The sequence below is a fragment of the Cibotium barometz genome, chromosome 11 (assembly GCF_041138505.1).
Source record: "Cibotium barometz isolate CiBa-2024 chromosome 11, ASM4113850v1, whole genome shotgun sequence".
Lineage (NCBI taxonomy): Eukaryota > Viridiplantae > Streptophyta > Polypodiopsida > Cyatheales > Cibotiaceae > Cibotium > Cibotium barometz.
This window is the reverse complement of record NC_141056.1, coordinates 29,029,264-29,045,284: the sequence shown is the minus strand read 5'-3', so window position 1 is coordinate 29,045,284 and position 16,021 is coordinate 29,029,264. Positions and strand designations below refer to the sequence as shown.

At 46.8% G+C, this 16,021-nt stretch overlaps 1 protein-coding gene across 1 annotated transcript; it reads right to left on the bottom strand.

Annotated features, from left to right (window-relative positions):
- Positions 1-14,922: 14,922 nt before the first annotated feature.
- Positions 14,923-15,674, bottom strand: LOC147634015 (Ribosomal protein L31). Its single transcript, XM_086805110.1, has one exon. The coding sequence runs from the start codon at positions 15,575-15,577 to the stop codon at positions 15,290-15,292; it is 288 nt and encodes a 95-aa protein (XP_086661236.1). The 5' UTR covers positions 15,578-15,674; the 3' UTR covers positions 14,923-15,289.
- Positions 15,675-16,021: the final 347 nt, after the last annotated feature.

Genomic DNA, 16,021 nt, shown 5'->3' with positions numbered 1-16,021 from the left:
TTGACACGCAAATCCAATGGGAGGTGGGTATGTTTCGGCCAGCCACCTTTGAAGACGCACTCTCGCTTGCGCAGAGTGCAGAAATGAAACATAATGGTGGCAAGCCCAAGACTTCCCAACCGGCTTCTCCCAAGGCTACCACCGGGGGGGGGTGGGGGGGGGGGGGGGGAGGGGGGCAAAGGCCAAAACCCGACGGGGTCTTCCCCAGGACAGAGCCCAAGAGACTCTGGCTCCAAGAACTCGAACAATCCGTCTAAGCTTACTCCAAACCAGAAAGCGGAGGCAGGCAAGACGGGTGGCAAGTTAAGTGCTAAGGAGCTTTCTCAGTACAAGAAGGAGGGCAGATGTTTCTTTTGTCATACAAAAGGACATACTTCTCGGGCATAGTCACAAGGAACGGGGGACGGTAACGGGGGACAGGGACAGGGACGGGGACAGGGACGGCCATAAGTAGGGAACGGGGACGGGGGAGGGAACGGCACTCAAAAAATACTTTTTTTTTAAGTTTTTCTACTCTACACTTATTCTACTTTGGAAGTACATCAAAATGAGCACAAATTTACATAAAATGGTAAGCTTTTGAGTCATATTAACAAAATACGCCAATCAAAGAGTGAAGGCGTTGTATTAATAATTAAGTAGATACAAAATGAGAGAGAGAAAGAAAGAAAGAAAGAAAGCTGTATTAACGTCTGAGAGAGAGAGAGAGAGAGAGAGAGAGAGAGAGAGAGAGAAAGAGAGAGCCTAGAGGCCTAGAGGCTTGGAAGTTGGAAGACTCAAGGGGCTTGAGGGAGAGGTGAGAGAGAGAGAGTGAGAGAGAGAGTCTAGATAGTAGAGAGTAGGGCCTTGTGTGAGAGACTTGGAAGTTGGAAGTTACTAAGTTAGAAGAAGCTTGAGGGAGAGAGACTAGAGAGAGAGAGAGAGTTGCTTGAACTTTGAAAACTTGAAGGGGTGTGTGTGCGCCTCTTATATAGATATTAGATAGGCAAGAGAGAGGCAAGGGCAAGTGAGAGAGAGAGAGGCAAGGGCCAAGCCTCAAGGCCCAAGGCCCAAGGCCCCAAGGCTCAAGCCTAAAGGCCAAACCTCAAGGCAAGAGAGAGGCAAGGGCCAAGGCCCAAGGCCCAAGGCCCAAGGCCCAAGCCTCAAAGGCTCAAGGCCTCCCCAAACGGCCAAGCCAAACGGCTAGAAACAACCAAGGCAAACAGCTAGAAACAGCCCCGCAAACGGCTAGAAACGGGCAAAAGAAACCAGTCTGACTGCGCAGAATGGTTCCCTGCCGTCCCCCCACAGTGCCGTCCCCGTTCCTACTGCCATCCCCTTCACCGTCCCTTGTGAGGGACGCCTCCAGGGGGACGTCCGACCGTCCCTTGCCGTCCCCGTTCCTGAACCGTCCCGACTCGACATCCCTCCATTCCAATAGTCCGTCCCTTCCGTCCCCTGTGGCTATGTTCTCGGGATTGTCCTAAGAAGCCTCCAAAGCCCGCCACCGCTGCCTCCACAGCTTCCGTGGTGAGCTCAGCTCCCACACAGACCCCAGTGGCTACCCCTAGTTCTTCAAACCCCGGTGCTTCAGTTGGAGCAATTATTAGCCGGGAGCTCGAAGATAAGCAGAAGGGCGCACATGACCAGGAATATGAGCGCAACGAATTGCTCAAGTCCTTTGGCTACATAGGTGGCCAGAGAGGAGTTGTTTTGTTTGACAGCAACTGTAGGCATATGCTCACTTATGGTAGTGCTATGTGTGAACAGGGCTTAACCAAGGGCACTTTTTCCCATGTGGTTTTTCCCCTTGGACATCAAGTGTGAAAGGACACATATAATATTTTGTAGTTCTATATTATATGGATGTGGCACACATGCAAGGGTGGACTTGCATTTTGTGGATACCACACTTTTGGCTCTCTCTCTCTCTCTCTCTCTCATTTCTGTGTGTGAGCTTCTCTACCCTGCACCTAACCCTAATGTGCAGGTTTGTGTGTGTGAGTGTGTGAGTCCAACACCCAACATTTGGTATCAGAGCTGGGAGCTGGGAGCTAGCCTTGGAAAACTGCTGCTGGAAAAATTTCTGTGAAATTCCGTCCACAGGCTGCCAAATTCCGTCGCCTGCGTTTTTCTGTCCGTCGGATTCCGTCGCCGCTGTGTTTCCGTCCGTCGGAGCTCAGCCGTCCAGCCGCCAGAGACGGGCGGCACTAGTGGGGAGCCCACCACCTCCGCCCAGCCTCCCAGGCGGCGCTTCCTCTGCAGCCGGCTCCGTCAGCGCTACAGCCGCCCCGTTCCGGCCGGTGCTACTCCAACGGACGCGGCGTCGTCCCATTCCGTTGACGACTGCAGGCTAGGCCGTGGTCCCGTCAACGCCACCAGCCCAAGCCCGTCAACGCTCAGCACAGGTTAGCCGTCCCATTCCGTCGACGACTGCAGGCTAGCCGTCCCAACGCGCCCCGGCTCCCGTCCCGTTCGGCCTCCGTCGCCGTCGCCTCGCCCAGCGTCGTCTCGACCAGCACCAGACGACTTCGGCCACCCGCGCTGGTCCAAGGCCCGCCGGCCGTCTCTGCTCCGCCTCTTCGCTCCACGCACCAGTGCTCGCCTTGCTCTGACCGCTCGCCTTCGCCTGCCCGTATGCTGTTCGCGTCGCTGTTCCTGCCCGGCGCCAACGCCTAGCGCGTAAAGACTCTAGTCGCCTCTGCTGTTCGCACCAGCCTTCACGAGCTGCAGGCGGGTGTTTGCTCGCTCGACACCTGCAGCTGGGCCCCGTCACCTTCAGCGCCTGCTCGCCCGACTATTCAAAAGCACCGTACTCGCTTGTGTCTCCCGCTTCTGGCTCGCACGACTACTCAACATTCCGCCTGCTCGCCTGCCTGCCACCAACACGCCTGCTCGACCCAACATATTGGTTTGACTCCCTCCAACGTCTCCACCTGCAACGACACCTTGCCTGAACTTTGAAGGTATTTTTCTGTACAAATTTCTAGGTCAAATACAAAACCTACAGCCATTGCAGGGCAGGTCATATGCCGATTTTGCAGACAAAGAATACTGTGCAAGTCAGATTGAAAAGAAAATTGCATATGAAATTTGGGGGTTTTCAAAATTGAGGTCAAAATTGGCAAATTGAAGCTCTTACATTTGCAGAAATTTGGGGCTTTTCTGAAAATTGGCCAATTTGATGCACATTGAAGCGATTGGAGTGCATAAAAATTGGGGATTTTCTGATTGGAGCATGTAATTGGGCATTACAGCTGCGATTTGTCGCGTATGTATACACATTGAGTGTAATTGGACAATTTGGTGCAGGTTTACACTTGCTTTGGTTTGCAGGCATACATTTGCACAGGACATTTGGTTGCCTGGCAGTGCACATTGGTGCTTGGTTTGCTTGCAGCTATACTTTGTTGACATGGCACAGAATGCTACGGATGTATTTGGTGTGCTCACCCAGGAGGACAAGCTGGATGGATCTAACTACTCCCTCTGGAGTTTTATGATCCGTAATTTGCTGGTAGCCAAAGGGCTTTGGGGCATCGTGTGTGGTGATGACACACGCCCACATACCATTCAACCAGCCACGCCTCAAAGGGGAGGTGCTCAAAGAGCTCCTGATGTAGATCCTGCTCCCACACAAGAGCAGAAGAGATGGGACTCTAGAGATGCACAGGCCATGTCATTGATAGCCCTTTCAGTGAAAAGGACTATTATTCCGCACATCCGTTCATGCAAGACATCGAAGCTTGCATGGGACACATTGGAAGCAATGTATCAGGTACGCAACGAAGCAAGAGTTGCCTACTTGAAGAGGCAATTGGATCTTCTTTCTATGGATGAGGGTGACTCCATGGCAGATCATCTCACCAAAGTGAAAGATTTGCAAGAACAATTGCTCAACATTGATGAGGTTATCCCAGACAGACAGATGGTCACCAACACTCTTCATTCTTTACCGCCTTCCTACTTGGGCTTTCACACCTCTCTCAACCTCTCGATGAGAGGAGGTGGTGATCCCGTCACTTTTGAAGAGCTCGTGGGTTTACTCTTGCAGGAAGAGCAAACAAGAGCAAACATATCGAGCAACCGTGGTGGAGAAAAGGCATTTACAGCCAAGGATAAGGGTAAAGCAAAGAGCTTTAAGCATGGGGGACAACAGTCTAGCAAGGCTGGTCATGGACAGCCCTCTCCTAGTGGTGAAAAGTCTGACAAAGGGGATGCAAACAAGCCCAAAAAGAAGGGCAAATGTCACTACTGCCATAAGCCTGGACACTACATTAGTGAATGTAGGAAAAGGATTGCAAAAGAGAAAAAGAAAGAAGCAGGCAATGCAGTAGCAGACTCTTCGGATGACAAAGCAAAGCAATCAGCTAATGTAATCCAGGAAGAGTACACTTTTTTGGTCACATGCACTAGTGACACACCAGGTGCTTCGGACACTGATATGTCTTGCATTGCATCTGACAGACAGAATGCATCATGGTATTTTGATAGTGGTGCTTCGAGCCACATCACTTCATGCAAAGATGTATTTCAGCACTTGGTTTATGCTTCAAATGGCCGCACTGTATCATGTGCAGATCATACCACATATCCAGTAAAGGGAATTGGTAATGTCATACTTATTGCAGCCAATGGTGCCAATATATGTATGAAAAATGTATTGTATGTTCCAGGGATAAAGAAAAATCTGCTCTCCATCTCAGCCATAAACGACCAAGGTTTAAAGGTTGAATTTGAAGATGGGAAGTGTTTGGTAAAAGACCCATCAAAGGGTTATGAAATAGTCACTTCTGGAACACGATACAAAGGCTTGTATAAGCTGGACAGCTATGACAAGCGCACTTATGATGTAAATACAGTGGCTGCCCACACTCCTGCTATGCATGATGCAGAGCTATGGCATGCTCGTTTTGGGCATGTAAATTTTCAGAGTTTGATGCTTTTGCAGAAGCATCATATGGTTGATAATATGCCGCCTCTTGAGTCTCCGCCAAGACATGTATGTGAGGGGTGTATTTTGGGAAAGATGCATCGGAAACCATTCCCCAAAGATGGAGCTGTTAGAGCTGAAAATAAATTACAGCTCATACATAGTGATGTATGTGGTCCAATGCGGACACCATCCATAGGGGGGCATCTTTACTTTGTCACATTCATTGATGACTACTCCAGGTTTGCTTGGGCTTACCCTTTGAAAGCGCAAGAAGATGTGTTTACATGCTTTCGACACTTTGTAGCAATGGCTGAAAATATGTGTGCATGTAAAGTCCAAACACTCCGCTCAGATAGAGGTGGAGAATACATGTCAAATGCATTCAAGGATTATATGCTTCAAAAGGGCATCAAACACCAATGTACTGTGCCTTATACACCGCAGCAGAATGGTGTAGCTGAGAGGAAAAATAGATCTCTCATGGAGATGGCAAGATGCATGGTGAAAGCACAAAAGTTGCCTCACAAATTCTGGATGGAAGCTATAATGTGTGCAACTCATGTGTTGAACAGGTGTCCAACAAAAGCTTTGAAAACCATAACACCATTTGGGGCTTGGTATAGCCGAAAACCAACAGTGGATTATATGCATACATTTGGGTGTTTGGCATATGCACATGTGCCAGAACAACTCCGAACAAAGCTTGATGACAAAGCAATTAAATGCATTTTTGTGGGCTACAGCAATGAAAGCAAAGGATACCGTCTTTATAATCCAACTACACGAAGGATTTTTGTAAGTGGAGATGTGGTATTTGCTGAAAATTCAGAACAGCCCCTGGTCAGCTTGTATAAAAGCAATGATACAGGCTTACAGGACATGTTTGATGGACTTTTACCCATTGCAATAAGGGGGGATTCAGATCAGCCAGCCCCTACACAAGAAAATCCACATGTAGAACATGTGGAACAGCCAACCATTCAGCCCCCTTCTGTGGAAGAAGTGGAAGATCTTGTCAGGGAAGAGCAAACAGCCATAGACACAGCCAAGTCAGTGCCAAGATGGTTGCTGAAAACTTTGCAAGAAAGCAAACTTGCAGCTCCACTCACAGGTAGAACAAGGGCTAGTTCCAGCCATGCTTTGAACGTACATCGTGGGGAGTCTGCATTCGCAATGGGTGGTCTCTTTGATTCAGAAGAGCCTTCTTCTTATGAAGAAGCACATGAGAATGAGCATTGGTTGCAAGCTATGCAAGCTGAAATTTCTTCTATCATGAAGAATAATACATGGGATCTTGTGGAATTGCCTAAAGGCAAGCATGTAATTGGCACAAAGTGGGTGTACAAAGTCAAAAGAAAGTCTGATGGTACTATTGACAGGTACAAAGCAAGACTTGTGGCTAAAGGCTACTCCCAGAAAAAGGGAATAGATTATGAAGAGACTTTTGCTCCTACTTCGAGAATGACCACAATAAGATCTGTGATTGCATTGGCTGCCCATAAAGGATGGAAAGTGCATCAATTGGATATCAAAACTGCATTCTTAAATGGGGATTTACAGGAGGAAGTATATGTAAATCAGCCCATTGGTTTTGTAGTTCCTGGTGAGGAACATAAAGTATGCAGGTTGCACAAAGCATTGTATGGGTTAAAGCAAGCTCCAAGAGCTTGGTATGATAAGATACATGCTCATCTAACCAGCCAAGGTTATGAGAGTAGTCCAGCTGAAAGCACATTATATGTGAAGAAAACCAATGCCGATATTCTCATAGTCATCTTGTATGTAGATGACATGCTCATTACAGGTACAAGCAAAGCACAAATTTCAGATTTCAAAGCTGATTTGAAAGCTGAATTTGATATGTCAGATTTGGGGCCTTTACACTACTATCTCGGCATACAGTTTATGCATACAGATGATGGCATTGTTATGCAGCAAACTAAGTACATAAAAAGTTTGCTAAAAAGGTTTCACATGGATGAATGTAAGTCCATTTCTACTCCAGTAGAATCAAGTGTACGGCTTACTATGCATGATATTGGAGAGCCTTTTGAGGCCGGCCTTTATAGCCAGGCAGTGGGATGCCTCATTTACTTGTGTAACACGAGGCCAGACATATCTTTTGGGGTGTCTTTGTTGAGCAAATTCATGCACAGCCCAGGCACAAAGCATTGGCAAGCAGTCAAACGCATTTTTCGATATCTTAAGGGTACCCTGGATCTTGGTTTGTTCTATCCCAGGGGGGACAGCTTGCAGCTTTATGCATACAGTGATTCAGATTGGGCTGGTGATTATGATACCAGGCAATCCACCAATGGGAATTGTTTTTTTCTTGGCAGCTCATGCATATCTTGGTTGAGTAAAAAGCAACCCACTGTTGCTACATCTACTTGTGAGGCTGAGTACAGGGCAGTCTTTACAGCTACAGTAGATTGTGTATGGTTGAGGAGACTATTGGCTGATCTTCGTGAGTGTCAGCAGACACCCACCACCATTCTCACTGATAGCCAGAGTGCTATGGCCGTGGCACGAAATCCAGTATTTCATGCACGTACCAAGCACATAGAGATTCATTATCACTATGTCAGAGAGAGGCTACATGCAGGGGAGATCAGTTTATCTTATTGCCCTACACAGGATAATGTTGCAGATCTATTCACAAAGGCTTTACCTCGAGAAAAGTTTGAAGCTTTCCGCAAAGCTTTGGGCTTACTCTCATACAGAGAGTGATCTGCTACCTTGTACAGGTTCACACTTCCACTACAGGGGGGATTTGTAGGCATATGCTCACTTATGGTAGTGCTATGTGTGAACAGGGCTTAACCAAGGGCACTTTTTCCCATGTGGTTTTTCCCCTTGGACATCAAGTGTGAAAGGACACATATAATATTTTGTAGTTCTATATTATATGGATGTGGCACACATGCAAGGGTGGACTTGCATTTTGTGGATACCACACTTTTGGCTCTCTCTCTCTCTCTCTCATTTCTGTGTGTGAGCTTCTCTACCCTGCACCTAAGCCTAATGTGCAGGTTTGTGTGTGTGAGTGTGTGAGTCCAACACCCAACAGCAACAGCACAGAGGATGTGGTCACGGAACAGGCCGCTAGGCGTGCCCGTTTCAACCTGACTTCGGTGGACAAACAAGTTGAGGGTTTTAGCACAGGCATGACAGCGAGCATCAAGTATGAAGCTCTAGATGCTAAGTTAGTTATTCAAGGCATAGAATTTGTGCGTGATTTTATGGTTGCCTCTCTTGTAGGAGCAGACATAATTTTGCGTATTCAGTGGTTTCACAAGTTTCTTCCTGATGTCAAGTGGGACAAGCACACGTTCCAGATCAATCGGAATGTGTCAAACGCCGCGGTGACCATTAAGTGTGAGCCAAGAATTCCGAACTTTCCGCTCATAAGCCACTTACAGGGGCTAAGCAAGCAGTCAAGAAAGGCACACAGTGTGCAATGATTTACATCCAGACAGCCCAGATGGTGGCCAATGCTTCCGAGAAGTACTCGGCTCTCCATGAAAAGTTCCAGAAGATTTTTCTTGGAAACAGCCTCCCTCCCCAGCTCCCCTCGTCCAGACCGGAGGACCACAAGATTGACCTCCTCCCAGGCTCGGAACCCTCGAGCAAGTTTCCGTATCGCCTTTCCAAGACAATGGAATCGGAGTTGGACCGCCAACTCCAAGAATTGTTGCAATCTGGCTTCATCCGCCCCAACATGTCGCCATTTGCAGCACCGATCTTATTTGTCAAGAAGAAAGATGGGTCTTCCCGTTTGTGTGTCGATTATCGTGCACTCAACAAGCTGACTATCAAGAGCAGATTCCCGATGCCTCGAATTGATTATATTCTCGAGAGGCTGAATGGAGCAAAGGTGTTCTCGAAACTTGATTTAAAGAGTGGGTACCACCTAGTGCGGATTGTGGAGGGGGACATCTCCAAGACAGCCTTTCGTACGGAACGGACCCACTGTGAATTTGTGGTCATGCCATTTGGCTTGACAAACGCACCAGCTACATTCAACCACATGATGATGCGGGTTTTCCGAGATTTAATTGGAAAGTGTGTGTTCATATTTTTGGACGACATACTGGTATTTTCAACTACGGTTGAGCAGCATGACATTGATGTGGAGAAAGTCCTTAAGTTGCTCGAAAGCAACAAGCTCTACGTCAATGAAAAGAAGTCGAAATTTTATCTATTCCAAGTGCATTACTTGGGATACATAATTAGTGCCGAAGGCATTCGACTTGATCCGGCTAAAGTGGCCGAGATTGTCAACTGGGAAGTACCTCAGACAGCCTATGACATCAGATCCTTTGTGGGTATATGCCAGGCATACTCCACCCACATAGACAAGTTTTCTGATCTCTCGGCGAATCTCACCGATCTGCTAAAGGGTGTGAAGACAAGAAGGCAAAAGATTCGAATGACTCCACGCGCATTGGAGGCATTCAAGAACCTCAAGGTGGCTTTATCAGAAGCGCCTTGTTTAGCACTTGCCTCATGGGACGAACCATTTCAGGTGATCACCGATGTGAGGAACATCGCAAGTGGTGGTGTATTGCAACAGAATGGTCATCTAGTAGCTTACATGTCTCGTAAGTTACTGCCCGCAGAGAGAAACTACTCAGTCTATGATCATCAACTCCTAGTAGTTATACAGGCCTTGAAACATTGGAAACATTTTCTGTATGGCCGTGACTTTGAGGTCCGCACTGACCATCAGGCATTACGCTGGATTCAGACAACGCCAAGTGCACAGTGGAGTGATCGACAACACCGCTGGAGTCGGATGTTCCAGCAATTCAGTGGTATGATTGAGTACCTTCCAGGAAAGGCCAATCCAGTGGCCGATGCTTTGAGCAAGAAGGAACAAGTGACTACGATTCAAACCACTAGACTTGATCTTGTTGGTATAGGACTAGATGACATGAAGCACACGTACGTGGATTCCGAGAAATTCGGTACACAGTGGGAACAGGCATTGGATGCCACAGGACCATGCCACTTTCTGATACGCGATGATTGGCTTTTCTACAAAGGCCGACTATGTGTCATGAAGTCGTTCAAGGCAGCTCTTCTCCATGATGCCCATGACGCCATTACAGGTGGTCATAGGGACATGAATTCGATGCTGGAGAAATTGGAACGGCAATATTATTGGACAAAGATGAGGCGAGATGTGTTTACATATGTACAACGCTGTGATATTTGTCAAAAGGTGAAAGCTCCTCGTGGAAAGAAGATAGGGTTGTTGCAGCCCTTGCGAATTCCTAAGGGTCCTTTCCAAGACATTTCGATGGACTTTGTCACGAATCTCCCTCCCAGTCCGAGTAAGCGTAATACGCAGTGCTTAACTATTGTTAATAGATTTAGCAAATTTGTTATGCTTATTCCTTGCAGGGCCAATGTGACCGCCGAGGATATTGACCAGTTGTTCATTCGGCATCGGTACTCGATTGGCGGGATTCCTAGGACCATAGTGTCAGACCGCGATGCCAAGTTTACCAGTCATTTTTGGAGGACATTGTTTGATAACTTTGGTACTAAATTGAATTTTTCCAATGCATTCCACCCATAGACGGACGGTCAGACAGAGATATACAACCAATTGGCCTTTGATGTGCTAAAGTGTTATGTCCACGATCAGCAAGGTAAGTGGAAATCATATTTGCCTTTAGTTCAAGCTGTTTTGAATGATTCTTTTTCTTCAGCTATTGGCAGGACTCCATATAAGGCAGCATTTGAAAGACGTTTCCAGTCATTGTTAACCAGGACCTCGTCTTGAGTACCTGAAGCGAACAGAGTGACGGAGTCTTACCAGGAGATTTTAGAGTCAGTAAAAGACAGATTGGCTAAAGCGCAAGAGGCCTACACTCGACAAGCCAATAAAGACCGAAGGGATATGAAGTTTTCGGAAGGGGATTGGGTTTATCTTCAGATTATGAAACAAAGATTGAAACAGGTGGGCAAGCGATGCCCAAAGTTGTCTTTCAAGAGCTTCGGACCTTTTCCCAACCATCAAGAAAAAGATTAATGAGGTGTCTATGCAATTAAAGCTACCTCCGAGTTGGACTATGCATGATGTGTCTCACGTCAATTGGTTAAAGCCATATGCAAGTCCTATCCCTTCAGAAGTCAAAGACGGAGTAGAACCAGATATTGTTAATGAAGCAAAAGTTATGGTTCCAAAACAGATCCTTCTGCACCGTTTCAAGCATGGCTCAGGCCGAAGACTAAGCCAGTTCCTCACAAAGTTTCAAGACCGAGGGACCCACGAAGTGGTATGGCTTGACAAAGAGTTTTTCGAAGACTATCTGGCGTTATTGACGGATTATTTGGAGGCTATGCAGCTTCCATCAAGTTAAGCAGAAGGGGATGTCACGTAGACATATCTGTACAGAAGGTGCACGAGCTCGGATGGTGAACTGGTCCCATGTGAGCCCAGTCCGGGACGAACCAAGGATCCATCTCAGTCGTCCAAGGTCAGGTGTGCATTGTCCTGCACATGAGTCCAAGGTCAGGTGTGCACTGTCCTGCACGTGAAACAGTGCCAGTCCGCGCTGTGAGTCTCCCTCTGGAGTGATGTCAGTGATTCTGTGTATCTGGTATGGTACCGGATGCCAGATCGCTGTGTAGTTAGTTAGAGTTTGCTTTTAGAACAAGGGGGCAGCCCATAAGGCTACCCCAAGTATTAGTGTGGGCATGGGGATGGTGTGAAACCACCCCCATGAGGGCCAGGAAGGCCCTGACTAAACCCACCAGCCATGGAGGGACTGTAGGACAGCCCTAAGGGCAGGCTAAAGGTAGACATTCAGGAGATGCAGCCTTCGTATGGCTATAGGGCAGGTATGGGGCAGTCCATACAGGCTGCCCAGCCCTCAAATTGTTTGCAAAAGCATTGTCCAACCCATCCAGAAATCAGGCGCATGATGCCCAGCCATTTAGGTAAAAATGCACAGCAATTTATGTGGCTTTTTTCAGAATTAAATGCTAAAATATTCAGTCGTGGGACATTTAATGCTGGCCGCCTGGACTTCAGCTGGCCAACTGCTCTAGGTGGAGTAGTATAAATAGGAGAGTCCATAATCCCATTAGTTCATCTCATTTCTCACCAAGAGCTCAAGCATAAAAGGGGCTAGACAAGCCAAGAAGGTGCTAAGCAAAGGGGTGAAGGATTGCAGGTCAAGGGCAGGGATTTTCTCAGCCAAGAAAGGTCAAGGATTTCTGTATTTTCTTTCAGATTCACATCATTCTAATAAAGCAAATACACCATCCGTAGTGGGGGCCCTACAGAGGGTATTTGGGACCCAACACTGTGTCCTCTCTCTCTCTCTCTCTCTCTCTCTCTCTCTCTCTCTCTCTCTATTTTCTGCACATCTTCATTCAGTTTGTGCGTTAATTCCGTAGCGAAAAGAGTGCTGATTTCTGAGCATTGAAGTTACCGATCTTCTCCGAAGCTTCCGCATGTTACATGTAGCAACTAGCTAAGACAACTTTAAGGAAGGAGGAATGGGTGAAGAAGAATCCGAGAGAGGTAGTCACTTCTCCAGGGGCCTAGATCATGGCTTTTTGCTGAAGCAATTGATCTCCATGTTCCTTCATGAGAAGCATAAAATTCTCGAACATCGCTTGCATCTGGTCCCCATTGAAAGCATTGCTTCCTAACGCAATCGTTGTAGAAGTGACAATCTCTTCTTGGATCTGGTGTTCTCTCTCATCGTCGGAGTTTGTCATAGTGGGAGTGGGCAAGTTTTTCCCTCACCAAAAATAAACCATCCACTATGTGTGGGAGACGTTTCCAGATGCTTCCGAAGGTTGAAAACCAATCCTTCAAGGGACAGGAGTCACACCGGAATGGGACGTGCTTTCATTGTCTATGAACCAACCACACAAGCGAATTTTTCCCTTTTTTTTTCTTGGCTGAATTTCCTCACCAAAAGGCAAAGCTCTCATACCACTATAGCATGCGGAAGCTTATAGAAAAGGATAATAGTTAGATAAATACTTTCAGGCCTTGGTTCTTGACGATGAATGGCACAATGTAGAAAAGATAAGAGTGCAGAGAGAGAAGAGAGACAAATACACAGTTTGGGTCAGCCTTAGCAATAGGGATGCATATAAAAGCATTAGCATAAGCATTGCATGCCTATGGGCCAGGCCATGGTGTCATCAGCCTATCCAAGGGCTGTTCACAGGCCTGGACAGCAGACAGGGCCAGCCGATAGGCATCTGGGGCCAATATGTTCGAGTCGGCCAACATTTGCAGCAGGCTGACAGCCTATATTAGCATGTGAGGCAGTCGGCCAGCATAAGGACTCAGCAGCAGCAAGTAAAAAGGCTAGAAACACTGCATATTTCAGTGCTAAGCATTTAATGCTGTATAATAGCATTAAATCCTATTTTCAGCATTTTTTGTCCAACATGGAACTGGCCGACCTGCTCCGGAAGGGGGGGGGCGCTTTCAGTGGGTGATTGGGACCCAATACTGTGTCGTCTACTTATCTTCTAAAGATCTCAACACATACACGTATAAATAAGGCACTATTGTGCGTTACCACTAACAACCTCAATGCATGTGGCATCCAAGTGCACGATGCTCGTGACATATTATGGCATCCCCAATCCTTCATAGGTTTATGTGTAGAAATATGTCCACTTTATTGGACAAATGTTTATACATAAACCATTGTGCTGAATTTCTTTCTATTCCCTCCAAAAGTAAAGGGAACACTTTGCAAGGCTACATCCACTAAAGAGCACTATGTAGGCCATAGTTCATTGTTCAAATTTCACAACAATATATGTACAAGAAGCCAAGCATTTCAGCTTGCTCACAAGCACACTCAAGAACTGATTGAGAACATGCACAGCTGTAGATAGAATTAGCATAAACCAACAGACAACTTGTACAAAAACTTCAAAAGAGTCCCACCAATATAGCAGCAGCTGCTCCATCTACTACTAGAGGGATGTTGGACAAGCATTGGTTTCTAATAAAAACCAGGGTCCAATGTTTGAGAGTGCCAACATCAAGAGCCTTAATGGTACTACAACACCCCAATGCATAAGAGAGGCAAGTCATGCTGAATGTTTCTCCATTGCCAAACTATAATTGGACAACCACTATCATAGCCATGGGCTTCATCAAAACATATGCCCGCATGCAACAGCTCATGGGGCACATAAGCAATTATACTTCCTCATGCCAATATGGCTGCACAAAACAAGAATAAAAATGCTTTGGCCAACCCTCACGCATCAACAAGGGACATTGAACACACCCTCACGAATAGTTGAGATGCCAGCTGGCCATTGAGACCAAGCCCTGATGTAATGAGTGCAACACCCCTCCCCCCGCGCCGGGCCAAAAAAAAAACTCTCATTTTAGCATGGTTAATCATGTTGCCTAAACACTTTTGGATATTTCTTATCCAATAAACAATTGCTTCCGCACAATTCCCAACTGATAAAGTACACCAAATAATTGGCAACCTTAACCTAGGTTGGAGTTTACAAACGAAAGCATCAAATTCAATGCATTACCAATTTTGCTGCTGCTGCCTGCCACCGTTACTACCTGGATGCTGTCTTCTCTGCTACCATAAAGCACCAGATCTACTGCCCACCCCAGCTCTTGCCTGCCTGCTCATTTTCACCTGTCTACCCTCATGTCCTTGTTAATCGGCCCAGCATTCAGAGTCAACATTAAGATGTGTAAACATTTCTCTTCATGATGTAGATATGCAAAAGCGCATGCTGGAACACATCTAGGAGGGTGGAGTGCCCATAAACATGGTCCACCGCAAAGGGCAGAACATTGACTTGCATTAAGTGTGCACATGCTCGTAAAGCTAGCCACACCACCCCTGACCCCAACAATGCTCACCCCATTTTCCGATATATTTTTGGTCTTAAATAGTGGTCATGGAACGCTGACTCACACAAGCAAGGCATCTAAATGTTCACAGGCTAACAAGCTGGCAATCTAACATCTCAAAAGAAAAGATATTTCTCTACTTAGGGGGTCAAAGCATTGAATGTGTCTTTTATGCAAAACTGTCAGAGACGAGAAGCACCCAATAGATGACATACATGGGTAATAAACCTTAAATGTTTGCATTCCAAGGAGCCCTTAAGTATTCAGGTACATCAAAGAGCTAACATGCATGGATAGAAATTCCTGAATGTTCTTTCTAAACAGTTGTCAAACTGTAAGATCCAAAAGTCCGGACCCCATATGCTTTCCTGCATTTTGACGAAACCATAATACAACAGGCGATGTGTAACATGCATTTTAGGGGAATGTCCGACTAGCACTTGCCTGTGATTAGGAAATCCTCATTGCAGGCACAGGTCATGTGCTTGCTAGTCGTCATCTTCGCTTGCTGCCGCTTTACCGCCATCGCGCCAGGGTCGCTTGGACGGTATTCTGCGCACGGAATCGTCGTCGTCATCGCTGTCGTGATAGGAGAGAGCGTAACGGCGACGGAAGCGGGCGATCTGACCTTCGCGCTCCTTGGCCTCCTCCTCCTGCGCAAGGCTCCGGCACCTCTTGTCGCTCTTGTAAATGCGCGGGGTCAGAACCTCCCATAGCCGCCCGTCCGGCGACACTATCTTCATGATCTGCAGCGCAGGCTGAACCCCCTTCCTCATTTCGCCTTCAGAAGAAACTTGCGTAACCTGTGAAGGAAATTCCTGTACAGTTAAGAAAAGTACACCCAAATAAAAAAAATCAGAGGATCTCTCTCTCTCTCTCTCTCTCTCTTAATACCCTCGTGTTGCACGTTAATACACCTCTCTCTCTCTCTCTCTCTTAATACCCTAGTGTTGCATTCTACCGCCGTTAATACCTCTCTCTCTCTCTCGGGCTCCCATCATTGCTCCCCATTTAGAACAAGAAGATCATGAGGGCGATGTGAAGTAGTACATGATGGGGGCAAAATGCACATAAGGTAAGAAGGGCAATTTCATGTGTGTTTGAAAGCAAATTTGCCGTGTGTGGAATGGTGATTTTGATGGCAATTTTGCCACAAAAGCAAATTTGGGGGCCACGATGGTGTTGTGATGTGCGAATTAAGCAGATTGCCCAAGAGCTTA

Excerpts from the sequence above, each read along its gene's own strand:
- LOC147634015 (XM_086805110.1), bottom strand. The coding sequence starts at position 15,577 with ATGAGGAAGGGGGTTCAGCCTGCGCTGCAGATCATGAAGATAGTGTCG.